The sequence below is a fragment of the Lampetra fluviatilis genome, chromosome 20 (assembly GCF_964198595.1).
Source record: "Lampetra fluviatilis chromosome 20, kcLamFluv1.1, whole genome shotgun sequence".
Taxonomy (NCBI): domain Eukaryota; kingdom Metazoa; phylum Chordata; class Hyperoartia; order Petromyzontiformes; family Petromyzontidae; genus Lampetra; species Lampetra fluviatilis.
This window is the reverse complement of record NC_136294.1, coordinates 5,416,301-5,434,440: the sequence shown is the minus strand read 5'-3', so window position 1 is coordinate 5,434,440 and position 18,140 is coordinate 5,416,301. Positions and strand designations below refer to the sequence as shown.

The 18,140-nt window shown below is 43.6% G+C and overlaps 1 protein-coding gene across 1 annotated transcript in view; it reads right to left on the bottom strand.

The window, feature by feature from the left end:
* Positions 1–10,029, bottom strand: part of SH2D4B (SH2 domain containing 4B) — a 43,173-nt gene extending 33,144 nt beyond the window's left edge. The window contains exons 1-3 of the mRNA XM_078865465.1: positions 9,284–10,029; positions 2,768–3,267; positions 1,895–2,003 (exon numbers count right to left, since the gene is read on the bottom strand). Of these exons, the coding sequence (XP_078721591.1) occupies positions 1,895–2,003; positions 2,768–2,954 (296 nt within the window). The 5' untranslated portion in view covers positions 2,955–3,267; positions 9,284–10,029. The remainder of the gene's footprint in view (positions 1–1,894; positions 2,004–2,767; positions 3,268–9,283) is intronic.
* Positions 10,030–18,140: the final 8,111 nt, after the last annotated feature.

The window sequence follows — 18,140 nt, the reverse complement described above, 5'->3', positions numbered from 1 at the left end:
GACAGACAAAACGGATGATCCCCCGAGTTCATATTTAAAATAAAGCGTCACACTGTACTCTCTCAACCTTCGCTGAATAATGAAGGTATTATCCACGGCCAACTTCCCACTATACTCGTGCTTTGTTTTCACATTCCCTTTCCGTGCAGACATTCCCCCAGTGCCCCCGACCACTTTATTAAGCACCATCAGCTGCAGCAGCCCTGAATCAGTGTGTCCACACTGTGGTCCTTTACCTCGGTTCCCATTACATTGGTTAACACACTTTTTCTGGCATAAGGTATTCCAACGGATTTAAGGTAATTTTGGGGTGCTGATTTCAAATCTGGCATCAGGTTTTGTCTATCACATCAGGTTTTTGAGATATCAAATATTGAATTTTCAATAAAAACTGCAGAAGAAAAATATTAAATAAATGTGGATATCTACATAAAATGATATTATAAACACACTATCCTAACAATACAGCACCATATTTTAACACTAAAGCAGTCACTGACTCACAACAACTTGCAATCATAAGTGACAGAGTTAATTTCTGGTAAAATCAATGAAAATGGGGTATGCCAATAGCATTAAAAAAAATGAGATGTGATAGAGCAAATCTGAGATCAGATTTGGAATCGGCACCCTGAAATTAGTCTAAAACAGCTGCAAAAGTCCAGGCCAGAATTTTTTTTTTTTGACCAGTGTTATCATTGTAAATCATTAAAAAAATGCTTACAATCAAATCAAAAGGCATGAACACCACATCCCCAGAGGCCAGAAGCTAAGCAGTGTTGAGCCGGATGGGTGACTTTAAAACACAACAGGTTGTCATGGGTGGCTGTGGGATTGTGCAGGAAAAGGCATTGATGTACTGTGCTTCTATGCTCCCAGTCTTCATCAACCCGCACTGACCAGCATGTTGAAATATGGTCAAATGACCCACACGGTGTGGGGGGGAGGCCCTCATCCAGGAGTGGATTAATAAAAAGAGAAGTGCATGTTTTGTACAAGGAAAAATGACTTCACTCATCGATATAAAATTGAATGACATCATTCTGTCACCACCATTGACTAATTGCACTGCACACACCACCATGTCAATAGTTCACTTCTCAATCAGAATTTTAGCCAAGACAAGCATCTTACATCATCACCATGACAAACTATGATGTCGCAATGTGATTACATTGCTCGGTGAAGGTGACATTTGAAACGATTGCAATGTCCACTGCTGCTATAGGAGGCGGAATGCAAGATTTGTAAAAGGGTTGACGTCAATATTTTCCATACCGGAAACTGCACTGAAAAAAAAGCTGACAAAATCAATTTACCCGTTTACCTTATGACCGACAAACGATGGCAAATGGAGATGGACTTAGCCCACCGCACTGATTCTACATTAGCGTGTGCCAATAAGTGCATTATTATTATACTGCAAATGATGACCGTTACCCGATTTTCAGAACCTGTTATAAATTATGAAATCGTTTCTCGTTCCCCCCCCCCCCCTTGTTATTTAACAACCCTAATTTATAATCATTAAGATGATTAACCCCCCCCCCCTTGTTCCCCCACTCCCCATTATGAGCAATTCAATTAATTGTTAGGATTTAGGGTAGTGGTTCAGTTAAAGAGTCTATTTATTGTCTCATTTTACCATCTTGTTTGTATCTTTTCTCGTTCATATTAGCTCGATTGTAATCTTGTTTGGCCCAATAACCATCGTTTGTTCGACGCAGCGTTTGATCCGCGAGTGCAACAAATCGATTTTAACGAACAAATCGATGCATCGTTGAATCTCTAGCTCCAATCGCCATCACGGTGATCGGCATTGCTACGTTTAACGACATCATCAGCACCACTGCCGATGCCATCGCCACCGTCACCATCAGGGGAGGCCACTCACCGCTGGATGTCGTTTCGGGAGAAGCGGTTGAGTGCGGGATCTTCGCCCATGACGCACACCCATACTTCACCGTCCGACCTCATCTGCCAGTGCACCGTCTTGCCGTGATCTGCAGCGAGTAACGAGAAAAGGGGTTAGAGACGACGGCGTGTTGCTGCCGGAAGCCATCGGGGCATGCACGAGTCACCTAATCTCTCTCCAGGGTCTGGTGTTCATAAGCTAGAGATGGTCCCATCCAGGAAGGTGCACGGATCACCAGACATGGTCTGGAAAACACTCTAACGTGGGTAAATGTGATACAGTAGCCTAATGAACAAATCTCCTGGAATTGGCACGATCTCGACAGATCAAGGAAGCTAAGCTGGTTCGAGCATGGACAGTGTTTAAATGGGTGGCTAACCATGCATAACAGGTGTTATAGGCTACGGGACTACATTGTTGGCTGCAGGAGAACTTGCAGTAACATCAATTGCTGTACTATGCTCCTTTTGCCCCACGTTTCCGTTCCCCACTTTCGCCAACCTGCACTGACCAACATCGTGAAATATATGACAAAGGGCTGTGTATGTACACAACATGATGGTAGTCCAGGAAAGTGCACATCACCGACGCAAAAGGTAAATAATTTTCCATTATGAATTGCAATTTTAATATAGTTCGCTATCAGACAATATATAATCGTGTACACGTAACATTTATAAAACACTGCTGTTAAGATCCACATACGAGCATGACAGTGGTCTAATTCACCCATGAGAAACAATCCACAAATAGGTCATTCATTAATTGTTGTTTGGCTGGTATTTGGACTATCATTGACCCACTTTAAAAACGGGACTAAAGGCTGTAAGCTCTCTACTTTCAATCGCTTACCTCGCTTGTTCGAGTTGGGCTTCTTCTGCTGCGTTTTCTGCTCCTTCTCGATCTGCTCCTCGCGCTCTTTCCACCGCCGGACCTGCTCCTCGCGCATCTTGAAGAAGAGGATCTGCTTCTGGTCATCATTGAGCTCGGAGAGCAGCTCCGGCTCGATAAACATGTCGCGTAGGATTTGCTGCAGCATGGTGGCGGCTTGCCGTGCGGGGCCTAGCGGAGGCGCCGCTCGCGATTGCACGGACGCACGACGGTGACGATGGGAGGCGCCGAGCGGTTAACACGACGCGGCCACCGCGGGGGCTGCGACACCGTTGATGCTCGCGAGGGTTTAACTGGCACGAGTGGAACTCGAGAAGAAAAGGCCCTTGAGGTCCCGTGACTCAATAGCAGATGAAGTCAGCAGCAGCAGCAGCAGCTTTGGTACGCTTCTCGCTCACGGCTTCTGTCACGAGTCCTAGTGGACTAAATGAAGAACACTGTCAACTCCTTATCCTGCAAAGCTGTAGGCATGACAAAAAAAAAGAACAAACGATTAGATTACTAGTGCATAAGTTTCTGCGGTTGTACTGTACAGCTGTCCGGTGTGTTTGGGCTGAACCGCGTGTTGTTAGGCATGATGTCCCACATTTTGCTCCACGTGATGAGTGCTTCTTTGAGAACGTCGACGGACATCATGCAAAACAGAACGCGGTACAATCTGAAAAGTCATCGGACAACTATACAATGAGATGTCATTAAAATTTAAATATACAATAAAAATTCATTTAATTTTACAATCACCGTAATTGAAGATTGAGGTTTATAGCGATGATTAGCAGATGATTCTCATAACAGCACAAGCATTTAATTATGAAATTTGTTAGCAGAGTGATAGGATTCCCATTATGACCAACCACATTGCAGCTTATAGTGCCTTTCACTGTTTTCACAGCCTTCACTTCGCATAGAAAAGCAGGCATTGGAAATTTTATTTTAAAGGAACAGGATGTTGACCCAGGTCTCAAGCCCGAATTAGACGAGTCAAACTATTTACCGATTTAACCAAATAGCCTTGGAACGCGTTCCAACCAATTTAGGGCTGGTCGGAGCTGTTCAAATACAACATAAAAGTATTTCAATTTCAAGAATGTATTTATTTTTTATTTAACCTTCACCATCAAGCTTGGACGGCATGAAACATGGTTACAACATCGTTTTTTTCCGTAAATGGTTTGAGAGCACGTAATGCTTTTAACATTGTCAGTAAAGGCACGGAGCTTGCACGACACTCTCTTTTCATGAGTCACAAGCCCTTTTTACTGCGTCATCACCTGTAAAGAACCATCAGTCATCAGCAAACAAGGTCTGAAAGTCATTCATTGTCCCAGTAATGGGGAATGTAGGCCATGCTGTTATTATTTTCTCTCGTTTTTTCGCGACAACTCAACACCTAACAGGTGGCCAAGTGAAGCCCTCCCTATCCACCAGAACCAGACTTTTTAAAGGGGAACACAGACACGTGATGCTGGTTTCCCTGCCAAAGGCTGAGGCTCCAGACAACCGGTTTGTTCGGGGCACAGTACAGTACCGATTTAGTCATCAGCCCGTAACAGCTAATGGGTGTTTGCAAGTGTCTCAACATATTTATTTATTATCTTTGCAAAACAAGTCTTCAGCCAAGCAGCCTTTTGTTTCCTGCTGGAACACTAAATGTAAATCAGACCGGATTCCTCAATGCGCAAGTTGTGGGTGTGCAGCAATGAAGCAAACTGCAATTACAGTATTTTTTTTTAAATGTAAACGATAGCAAATCAAGCCAAAATACAGATCAGCAAAAATAAATGTGGATTGAACATTTAAAAATGTGGGCGCAAGCGAATAGCCAGTGGGTTTAAGAAAATGTCTCGGCGGACTAAGAAAGCACATCTGGGATTTTGAGTTCATTCGAAAGGTCAGAAACGCGAGAGATAAATGACATCTCCTGGGCTTCGTATGGCCCTTGAGTTCAGAGACTTTTATGGTCTTAGCGTGCAGCAGCAGCACCACCACCACTGTGCACAAAAAAACACAATGTCACAAAATGTGTTTGTGCTTCATTAACTTGTGGGGAGCACTTAAGAGTGAAAATGATGGCCGTTCAAAAAGAAAAACATTGTTTGAAATATACTTTACACCCAGTGTCTGTTTTGGGTTTACAGTCACAATTGAGTGACAGAGTTTAAATTTAGATTGCGAAATGCAGTGGCCAACCCATCTAAATATTTCAGAGGGAGTGGGGGGTAGGAAACATTGTTTTTACTGTAATACTATAATTATTGCATACAAGCAAATTTGGATCATAAAATGTAAAACACAAATCTGAAATTAAATATAAATAATCCTCAATTATTTCTACGAAAATTTATTTTAAAAAATCTCTCATGGCAAATTGCCCCTTTTTTGCAATCCACACTCAGATGCACCAATGGTAAAATCAACGACTGTATAAATACTGCAGTTAAAACAAATCAATGCCTACATTCATAAGATACCCATGAGCTCTGGTTGCAATGCAAAAATCTATGTATGCGTCTGGAGAAAGGGGAGCCAGCGCAAACACATCCCAGTGACATGCCATATTAAAACGCAAACAAGGCCTGAAAAGAGTGGAGGCACAGGTAAACACTTCAAAGAATACACACACACACACGTGTGTGTGTGCGGACACCTGATTATGTAACCGGCGGTCATGCCCAAAGCGCCACACACACACACTCTCAGAGAGGGCCCACCGACAATTGTCTGGTTCCTTTACAAACTGAAGCGTGCGTCTATTTACCACATGTTTCCAATGATACTGGAGTGGAATGGTATAGAGATGACATTACGCAAGAATGCCTTATTGGCTCAGAGACCTTCAAATCCTCCGAGAAGCACGGGCCTAAAGTAACGCTGGTCATCAGTTTCACAACCCACATTCTTCCACGAGTAAAAATGCATTTTAATGTCAAGTGCTCCGAGATTTCCTTTGCTAATGTGAAGTGCGCTACATAAATGCACATCGATTTATTTACACGACGTGCAGTAAATGTGCATACGCCATGTATCTGTCCCACTGCTGAATAAAGGACATTGTACGGGCTTGTATTGCTGTGACCGATGGCGCTATGCCATGCTAGTGTAAATATTGAATGCGGCACTGTGCAAGCAACGACCATGGTCTATCCACTGATGGATGACGGCCATCACCACTCTTCACAGCTCTGCAATGCTACTCCGGTACGCTCCAATCCCACGCTTTGGCAATTAAGACATCTCATCACTTCATCTCCATGTTACCATTCCATCACGAGTCTTGTCCATAAGCAACCGCCCATTCGATGGATCTGTCCGACCCACGCCTTCCTGCTACTGTTAGTCATTGTCATGCCCCACCATCTGTTGTTTATTCCCTGGCTCGCAGTATAAATTCAAGCATGCATCTCTGCTTAGTTTGTGTGCATTTTTCAGCTTTTCTTTAGCATTCTTTGGCCTCTCGTAGAACTGCTGCGTGGAATGAAAGCAGGGCGGAATGAATGAGGCGTGGAATGACAGAGGGGTGGAATGAATGAGGTGTGGAATGAATGAACACTTTCTTCAAGCGCATCGGTATGCTGCATTTCATTATCAAGTTTAACATTCCAACAGTGCTCCCCCCATCCAGCTCGTACTTGCTTTAAGTTCATTATTTACATCTCAATCTGTAACAAAAATATGCCTACACTGTTAACGTAAATTCACAACGTATATAAACAAGATGTTGTACTGTTCTGCTATGCTCCCACGTGGATATGGCTCTCTTACCTTCACCTACCTTGCCTCTGAACAGCACCATGAAGTATGGTCAAAAATAACACACGTGTGACCCCTCCCCCGCCAAATCCAGCAGTGGATTGACATTAACATGAGAAAACTGGAAATCTAAAGTACTTCATATATACAACACACACACATAAATGTGTAGCCAAATCATATCCCTGCAGATGACAGCCCAGTAATGTGTCGATGTCCAATTTGCATGTACTTCATGCCAATCTCATTTCACTCGGGGACAATGATGTAACGGTATAGGGGAGTAAGACCAAAAACAAGAGTGTAAGGTTACTTAACACAAACAAGGCGACCTGTGCTTTGAATACTGCAGGCGGTGGATTACTACTTCATTGTCATTTAGAAGTGTTAAGAATAACAATGCAAATTTTTATTTCAAGCTTTCGTGACTGCAGAAATGCATATACCGAAAAGAACCAAGAAAAATAATAATGCAGTGAAAATAGCCAAGAATTTGCGATCTCGTAAAAACAAACACAAATGACAAGTCACACAACACCATGTAACGAACACTACGCTGCGTGTGTGTGGCTAACAGATCGGTGGATACGAAGTACCGTAGTCTCTCCACAGTCATGTGTAAGTAGAATGTGTATATGACACTCTGACACATGATTTAACTAAAATGTTGCACTATGATGTTCACATAAATGCTTATATATCGTCCTCCCGCACTGCAACCATTGGGATTGGAAAAGTGGAATAAAAAAAGCCTAAAAAAAGCCAAAACACTAGCAGGCATGTATCAGCTTTAAAAAAATGTGCAGTAATTTGCCGAAAGCATGTGTGTGTAAGTAGAACGTGTATATGACACTCTGACACATGATTTAACTAAAATGTTGCACTAACTATGATGTTCACATGAATGCTTATTATATCATCCTCCCACACTCCAACCATTGAGATGGGAAAAGTGGAATAAAAAAGCCATAAAAAGCCAAAACACTAGCAGGCATGTGTCAGCTTTAAAGCATGTGTGTAAGTAGAACGTGTATATGACACTCTGACACATGATTTAACTAAAATGTTGCACTATGATGTTCACATAAATGCTTAGATCATCCTCCCGCACTCCAACCATTGAGATGGGAAAAGTGGAATAAAAAAAGCCATAAAAAGCCAAAATACTAGCAGGCATGTGTCAGCTTTAAAAAAAAATGTGCAGTATTTTGCCGAAAGCATGTGTGTGTAAGTAGAACGTGTATATGACACTCTGACACATGATTTAACTAAAATGTTGCACTAACTATGATGTTCACATAAATGCTTAAATCATCCTCCCGCACTCCAACCATTGAGATAGGAAAAGTGGAATAAAAAAAGCCATAAAAAGCCAAAACACTAGCAGGTATGTGTCCAGATTTAAAAAAAAATGTGCAGTATTTTGCCGAAAGCATCCTCTGTGGATGATGATGATGATCTCACGCCCAGGCCATCCTGCTGATGCATCGTCTGTGCAGTCAGGGCACGATGTCCCTTGTTGCAATGGCTATGGGGTGTGTGAGTGAGTGAGTGTGTTTGTATGTGGGGACTCAGGACTCAATATGAGTACATAGTGTGTATAAAAGAACATCGCCACTGGGGAGACAAAGGCGGTCGGGCGTGGTGATGACCACCTACGTGACTTTACCGAAAAAAACCTAAGAATATGAATCCTTGCAGTCACGAAAGCTTCAAATCTAGAATTGATGACCACCACCCCACCACCACCCCAAACAGTCTGTTAAAAGTTTAACACGTAGGCTTTCGCGACCAATATCATCCATAATATAGGTTTTTGTTGTTGGTTAGATCGCGTAAATCTAAATGTGTCGTTAAACCAGGATGATTTCTACACAAATCTGGCTGTCGCCTGATGAAGCTGGTTGTAATCACCGGCGAAACGTCGTACTCAAGATTGTAAACGTTGTGGCTTTGCTATCCAACACACCGATGTTGCTGTGCTAGTGACGAATTGGCATGTTCTGTTACGTGAAAAACATTACTAGTTGGTTGTGTCGGGTGGTGGCGGGTTTAACGACACAACATATATATTTACACGATCTAACCCCACCCCCAAAAACTACATTGTCTGTTTAAAAGACTATACTGTAGAGGATATCATTGCATACTAACTCTACAATTAATACACAATGTATTGGGGGTCACCGCTCTTATCGGGAAGTGTGCAATGTGCTTTGCACGTGGCTGGCACTGATAAGTGACCGAACAAGATGAATTGGCTTCGTTTAATATCCAAATTATCGTTGTTGTTGTTATTATTGTGTTGGTACGGGTGGGAATGCATCGCCGTATTTAAATATTAGGTATTATCCGCAGCCTGTACGGTGTCATGCATGACACATGTGATAGCTACATTGTGTCATGCATGACACATGTGATAGATAACCGCACAACCACAATCATCTTCATACGTGCCAAGTATTGACTTGCGGCAGTTTGGTTCAAAGGCAACTTATTGGACTTCTTCTATAACCAGCAGAAGGCACACACAGCCCCAATGTTCTTCTAAATCCCACGTACACATCATGGACTATTGTTTCACACACTCTACGTACACTTTTACACAACATCGCTATAAAATAATAAGTCTTAAACATAGGAGCAGCACGTTACAGCAATGATATTACTCACAATGGAAACATGTGCTTGTGAGTAAAATGTAAATGTGTTTGGTTCGGTACTCACCGCAAATTGAGGATGTCCCTTGTTCAGAAAAAAATAATAATCACAACTTGTCCAAGGCGAAGTGTGTTGTTGTTTTATTTAAAACTTCACCGATATCCACCAATTCCCATACGATGGCTTGCTCAACAATAACAACAACAATCACTCTCCCTGTGTCCCGGGGGCGATATCTATCGCCGTGTTGTAAAGTAAAATGATTTACTTTTCAACAATTTACCACGACCCAAAGCCCCTGGGCCAACAACACACTCCGAGTCTCATTAATACCACGGGTAAGTGAATCCGTAACAACGTGAACCTATCCACCACACACCGCTTGTTTACTGTTACACTGGACAACAACAATAATAACAACAACTGCAACCTTCCTCCGGCCAGCGGATGAAGAAGCGAACTTTTCGTTACAGAATGAATCGTCTCTGATGCCGCATCGCCAAGGGGCCCTCTGGGCTACACGGACTCGGGCAGAGAGAAGGAGGTTCCCCCCGGTTACTGCCGGGGCGTTGTGACAAAGACACCCGGCCAGAGAGAGGGAGGATAGTGAGAGAGAGAGGGAGGATAGTGAGAGAGAGAGAGGGGAATGTCAACCAGCCCACTTTGCCTTGCCCCACGCCACCGCCCCCCGCCCGAGTGAGGGGAAGAGGAAGCCGCAATGGGGGCTCGTGGCGGCGTGGGCTGGGCACCAACATCGCCAAGTGCAACGCCCCTTGCTGCTGCTGCAGCCACAACCACCGACACACACACATCTACACACACACAGACAACCACACACACAACCACACACAACCATACACACCATACACGCCCCAACCCCATACACACCCCCACACCATAAACACACACCACACCATACACACCACACACACCACACCACACACACCACACACACACATCCACACACACACACCACACACACCATACACACCATACACACACCACACACACACACACCCCCACACACACACCCCCCACCAACACCCCCCCCCCCACACCCCCCACCAACACCCCCCCCCCACACCCCCCACTCCCCCACACCCCCCACCAACACCCCCCCCACAACCCCCCACCCACACCCCCCTGACTGAGAATGCAGAGGAGACAAAAGGCAAAAGATTCCCTCCCACAACCCACGACCACCACCACCACCACTAACCCACCAGCAGGAGCAGTATTGCTGTCAGTCGAAGTCCTGTTGCGCCTACGGGTGGGTGGGGACGGAGGTTGGTCAAGCACCACGCCCGGCCGCCTTTGTCTCCCCCAATTTGGCGACGTTTAACACCACTCAGTTGAGCCTTGAGTCGACCCCGGGAGGGCCAGGGGGCCCATGAGCGGCACGAGATAATCGCTCACCACCGGTGTTTGGTGGCCGTGAGCAGGAATTGGTGGTGCAGCACCATCGATTCTTGCTACCAAAGATGCCACCAGCATCACCACCACCACCAGCACCACCGATTCTCGCTACCAAAGATGCCACAACCACCACCAGCACCACCAGCACCACCGATTCTCGCTACAAAAGATGCCACCACCACCAGCACCACCGATTCTCGCTACCAAAGATGCCACCACCAGCACCACTCGTTACACGCACAAATGTCTCTCCCTGATCTCGTCAATGAGAGCCACAATCCATCATCATCACGCCAACAACAACAACAACAGCAGCAGCAGCATCGCTCGCACTCTCAGATGGGCAGATCTGCGGTGGCCGTCTGGAACGCTCCTTTACTCCCAATATTAGGAAGCCACAGGTAGCGATGCAACTTTTAAGTCATCTCGATTGAACACTCATTGGCTTAGAACTGTTTTTGTTGTGTGTGTGTGTTTCGTTTGTTGTCCTTTAGACCTGCACCTCCGATTTGCGTGGTTGGCTACGTACGGTGCGAAGGAAGTTCAACATACACAACGTAACTCTCAAATATGTCGAGTTCAACATCCGTGTGTACATACATACACTTGGCGGCAGATAGATGGCGCCGAGATAGTGACGGGTGGATGTTTAGCCAAATTCACGCGTACGCAAATTACAAGACGGATTCCCTCTTGTGTCCACTGCTGGTCACAGTGCAGGCTGGTGGAGGCAGGTGACATGGGAAGGTACAGCACAACAAGAGGACATCCATTCATTACGCATGGAGGGGGTTAACCCAAATGCGTACCCTTGTGTATGGGGGGGTCTACTGACAATGTACACATTGGAAACGGGGTGGTGGGGGGGGGTAAAGCCTCGATAATAATTTGTCTACATTGGCCTTCAAATTAGTTAGATAGTCCGGCGGTGGACTGTCTAATTTGCTTAAACACGTTAATATTATTAATCCTTGCGTACAGGGAGGGGGGGGGGCAAGGCCGTAGCCATGGAGTCAACATTGGGGGGGACCAACTTTTCCAGGGGGTCTGGGGTCCCCCCCCAGAAAAAAAAATCTAAATTTGAAAACGAATTTCCTGCCATTTCCTGCTTTAAATATTTTAAAAAATTCACTAACACATGGGATTGACTTTTCATTTATTTTTAACAATAATGTCTAATAGTGTATTGTATTACATTGCTCTGTTTTTTTTAACCTTTTCTTGTTTCATTTTATGTAATGGCAGAGCTTAGGAATTTATAAAGTACAACCATAACCACAATCATATAAACAGAAATTTATTTTATAGCAATATAGTATATTTGAATTTCTTATATTTTTATATCTTATAATTACGACCGTGGGGGAGGGGTCAAGTTTTGACAGATTTTTGCGTACGGACTAAGTGTATGGCCTCCAACGGGGAATGATTCTGCACTTCTCATAGCAACATATCCTGGCAGAAGCCCAATACCACATGCTTTAGCGCGGGTGGTCGCCCATCCAAGCACTATCCAGGCTCATGATGTTCGTGATTTGGTCATAGCAGAGAAGAAAAAAAACATAACCTCGTCAAGTTAAACATACACTGTAAATATTGATAATACCATAGTGACCGACTGGCTGGATGACATAAATGCCAACTCAATGGACAAATGCCTACAGCCAAATAGAGTTGGCGTTCGTACAATAATCATATGGATGACTACACATGCACAGTACAGTATACATTAAAAGAACATTAATTGGCGAGGTGGTGCCCAATATTATATAATCAACAACACTCAAAGCCAAAATAATACATATACGTAGCTACACACATACCCACGATCTGTTTAGCTTTAATAAGAATAACAGGATGCCGTGGTAATTGGTATGATAACGAGCGCAACTGAGCACCTACCAGGGATAGGGCACTGATGTATCCAGCACCGCACGTCCTTTAACATGAGCACGTATATCGAATGCGGTGTTTAAACACAACCACGCTTAGGACACGTGCTCATTTTAGTCTGAGTCGACCCAGGGGAGGCCAAAGTGAGGTTGCGAAATCAATAAGCAACTCACCAATGGAAGTTTTTTTTCCTTACTTCCAAACGGTCTCCATTTCAAAAGAATGTTTGTTTCACCTGGTTATAAGATTCATGTATTTCCTTATTTTTCGATTGTACAGACTCCTCGCTCACTGTCATATACAGTAATAAAATTGTCAAGCGATGAATGTGTTTTTTTAGGTTTAACCACAATATCCTGAATGTGGAACATGAGAACACGCACACACACACACAATTTCATATACAGTACAGCATTAAAGTTACAGAACTAGCTTAAGGAACCTACCAGTCTTTCCGCTTTGATGGACTTTTAGTTCTTCTACAGTGTAATTTATGACTAAATTATAATACTATGTGTTAGTGTACGTCTTACACTTAACACTGCACAGTACTCAATGCTATAAGTACAAGTCAATGTACAAGATCCTTTTCAGCCAAGTTCTCTCCGCTTTTATTCATTTTTGGCATGTTTCAGGGCATATATATACTTATTGTTAAGGGGTTTACCCTTGGTACCTATGTTTTACCAGTATCCAGGTGTGGACTATTTGCGTATTCGTACAATGATCAGAATTTGTTTTCAACAGAAGCAGGTAAGTACTGTAATGCCTTTTCACGATGAAGTGCATTTCAAATTGTGTAGAAATGAGCACGACTTAACAGTGGCTTTTGCACCTAGGGCAATCACACCACTAAACAAACCTGACGTTGCATAATCCCAGGAAAGGACGTTTTATTTCGACACCTTGCAGTACTTTTATCACAATGGAATCTCCCCTGGTTGAGGTTCAAGCCCTTATCTTGTGCGTTTTTTCAGTACCCATATTTGCCAACTTGGATTTAACTGTACTTTTAGTGACATTTTCTTTTATGAGACCGTTAGAATGCACGCTTTTAAGACACAGCATAACAATGTGATTTTGTATTCATTAAATGTAATCACCGGTAATTTACCCTAAATGTTTAAGATATACTCAACGGTCATTGGCAGTCTCTGATAATTCTGCTGTTTACAGAGCCAAGAAATGTGTTTACCATGAAATTCATGCGCACCTATTTGTGTAATTGTCCATGACGATGCTAATGGCGTGGCTGGTCACGTTGACCTTCTCTTTAAATTTCCCCAAAAAATCCTCATTGTTTTTACGCCTGAAGCGTTGTCCATCGAAGTCCAAGAAACACCAGTTTCCTTTCTGAGTATCTGGCATCTTACCACTGCAAGTGGTGGGTGTTTACAGAGCTGCGTGTGGTAAAGAATTCAACTGTTCGGCCACAGCTGAATGCTGAATATTAATAAACCCAGCCATCCACTTCCCCCGTGCTCTAGTAAAAGGGAATGCTGGTTTTAATCATTTAAAAGCCACTGGAAAATCCATAGCTCACGTTCTCACGTCATGATTCAACGGACTGAAATTTGGCGTTTGCTCATATTTAACAAACAGTGCCCGAGCTCGGCTTATATTTTAATGATACCTCGATCCATGTTGCTGATAGCATCGTCATTTTGAGCGGAGGAATGTTCTAAACCGACAATTACCATTCAAAGCATCTCGCACATTAAGTCAGGCGCACCATCGTTTAATTTTAAAATCACAAAAGTCATGTACAAGGATTGCACAGGCTGAGGGTATTTTATCACGAGGATTGTCACACTGCTTTATACATTTAACAATATTTTTAACTAGTTGTAATGTAGTGTTAGTTAATGACATTGATCAGGTATGCATTCTTCTCAGTCTGTATGCGTTTAACTTTAGACACAACTGCCAATGCATCCACTTAACATTTCATGCCAATGCACGCAATAGTACACTCATTTTATATAATTGTTTTGTTTAAAAATAAAGCCCAGTATATGCGTATTTGTTTAAACCCTGTATATATTTTGTACAGTACATGTACTGTACGAGCCACTGCTGTATGAAGGCATTTTAAGCCATGTTGAGTCTGTCATGGGAGTTGTTTGACCATACTTCACCACGCTGGTCAATGAAGTGGTAAAGGGCCGTCCATAAATGACGTCACGCGATTTTGGACTATTTTTGACCCCCTCCCCTCGTCACACGGCGTCACAAAAAGTCAGACCCCCCCCCTCAAATATGACGTCACAAAGCTCTGCCCCCCCCCCCAAATAAAACATGTTTCAAATCGCTTTAAACTATTGTCATTGTAGTGCGTATTTAATGTGGCGCTGCACTCTGATGTTGTAGGAGAAAACATTTACTTAAAAGTATATTTAATTAAGTAGAACGTGTTGTCTATATTTATTTCAAGTTGCGCATTTTTATGTGACGTCACATTTCTTAAACCCCCTCCCCCCTCGTCACACATCACAAATGTCTGACCCCCCCCCCCCCCAGGTGCGTGACGTCATTTATGGATGGCCCTGAAGGGCGAGGCAGAATCAGTTCAGATATCATCAATACAATTTGGATTCAGACTCTATAAATGTGGATCGATCTCAGACGCTGCACGGAAACAGTGAACACATTAAGACTCTGTTACTGCAGCGCTAAATCACGACGTGTGTGCTGGTTACTGGCTGATATATACCCATGTTAAAGTCCCTGTTAATCTTACATACACGCATTTGTCAATTGAGTCATTCCGATAGGAAATGTACCAAAGTACTGGGCTACGAGTACACGTATGTAGGTGGGTTAACACACCTTTAAACGGAGATTATAACTCAGTGTTTGAAGGGCATAAATGTCCACAGATAATGTTTCTCATAATAATAAAACGCATGCGTCACGATAAATACATCTCAATGGGCTCTAACATGGTTAAACAAAGGACATGTCATAAGAGATCATTTCAAATGATTCGCACATGTTTCATAACACTGGACGCAATTTGCAGTAAAAATTGTCTTTGTTCTGAGATGGTTATAGAACATCACGGTGGCATGATAATGGGCGATCAGATGGTTACATAAAGATTATGGTTGCCAATCGAACTTTGGGATCTCAAATGTTTCATAACACTCGACGCAATTTGGAGGTAAATTAGTCTTTGTTCTGAGATGGTTAGAGAACACGTCACGGTGGAATAATAATGGGCTTTCAGATGGTTATAAAGGTTATGGTTGGCAATCGAACTTGGTAAGTAGTGTTTAAGAGTGCATCTCGCTCGAGTTTTTTTTTTAAACATGAAACTATCCTCATGGGGAAAAAAAACACGTGTCATCTCAATACTGTATAGGAAGTAAAGTCATCATTAGGGGTCGTCCATAAATTACGTCACGCGATATTTGAGCCCCGCCCCCCCTTCGTCACACGGCGTCACAAAAAATCAGCCCCCCCCCCTCAAATATGACGTCACAAAGCTCTGCCCCCCCCCAAACCATATTTCCATGCTTCAAATCGCGTTCAACTATTGTCATTGTAGTGCGTATTCAATGTGGCGCTGCACTCTGATGTTGTAGAAAACATTTATTAAAAAGTCTATTTAATTAAGTAGAACGTGTTGTCTATATTTATTTAAAGTTGCGCATTTTGATGTGACGTCACATTTCTCAACCCCCCCCCCCCCTTGTCACACATCGTCACAAATGTCCGACTCCCCCCCCCCCTAGGTGCGTTACGTCATTTATGGACGGCCCCAAAGCCAAGAGGTGTGATGTTTTGGGTCTCGACCGAGGAGTTTATGTCCGCGTTGTTCCACTCCGTTCGCCAGCCATCATCCGGATCTGAGTTTGAGATCCTAGGATGGTGAAATCGCGATTTGAGTTGAAGTGTCCACCGTCGACGTCTTGGTTGATGGATAAGTTGTGGCGTAAAGCGAGCGGAATGTTCGCAGGGACGTGAAGCCAGAGGGTTGGTGTTGGTTTCGGTGTTTACGATGTCGCATTGCGTTGTTCAGTTGTGCATCTCGCAGTTTAATGGAGCAGCTCCGAATCAGGTTGGAGCACCATTCTCGTTATTACACGATTTTATTTAACTCACTTGTATCTTCAAAAAATAAATATTGTAACTCAATTTGTACACACTTCCCAATGTGCCATCGACTGCAAACTTGGTATAGGTGTGTCATACTGATGACAACACGATATTCTATCATAAAAAATCCAAAACATATATTTTTAAACTTTTTACACGCCTTTATTTAACTTACCCTGTGTTGTATCCAAAAATCTTGTAACTCAATTTCAACCATATTCCCAATGTCGTATCGACTGCAAACTTCGTATAGCTGTGTCATACTGATGACAATACTATATTCTATCATTAAAATAAAAAATAAATATATTTTTAAACAATCATTTTTACGGCTCTAATTGTCCACGCTCAACTCACGTTGCCTGTAAATCACCACGTGGTCCCTGACGTCACGGCAAGCCACGGGGAGCCACGCCCAGGGGCGGGGGATGTGGAAGGAGGGGAGGGGCGATGGGGGGAGGAGGCAGGGGGAGGGGCAGCTCGGAAAGTACATTTCATTAAAACGTGGTTTTTAGTATTTTAAATATATTTTTTACCACTCAGTAGTGAAGGGGCAGCAGTTCGGAACACAATCAGCCGTGGGTCTCTCCAGGTGCTTTCTGCAAGTTCCTGTAGCAGGACGATTCTCGGTTCGGGGTTTTTTTTTTCACAGCCACTCTGTTTGACGTGGGGTCTTGAAGGTCAGAATTGTAGCCATCAACCAATTATATGTTTTGGAAGTGGGGGGGGGGGTCACAGTGCCACATGATACGTCAAGGGTGGCATCTGATGCACGGTTGTTCAGGTGGAAAGCACTTGAGGTGGATGGGTCCTGCTCATAACCCCACTTAGCACTCTTTAACAAGTAATTATGTGCGAACTTACCACGTGTCGTCAATATTTTAGGAACAGAACTGTGGAAGCAACCACGCAGTAGCCCTCAACACTTTACTTGGGTCCATGCCACATGCAAAAGCTCCATGCCGTCGTGCCCGAATACAACGACCGCTTCTGCTTTCTAAAAACCTCAACACGTTCGTCAGCAATACACTGGAAGGGTTTTCGTTGTACAGTATTATATGTGTACTGTCAGGCGCGACGTTTCGGGTGACAGACCTCTTCCAGAATATGCACGCGCGTTCGAGTGGCAATCGTAAATAATAAAAATAACAGAAATAAGACTATTATTAGTTATATTAAAAAAAAATTTTGCCGACGTGACTACCGAAAAACCCTAAGAGTATGAATCCTTGCAGTCACGAAAGCTTCACATCTAGAATCGTAAACGTTTCGGGTGATGGGCATCCTTCTCGAAGACGCGTTCGAGTATAGTGTCTTCCGGAAGCGGTAGAAACAAACAACAACAACCAACAACAACAACAACCACCACCACCAGGGAAGCGATAAACAAGACGCCGGAGCGACGCTCGCACGAGAAGTCGGCAACGCCTCGACGGCGCGTGACGTCGCGCGTGACGTCATTCGCCGGTAGGGGCATTCGGCGGCCATCTTGCGTGAGGGTCACAAAGGGAGA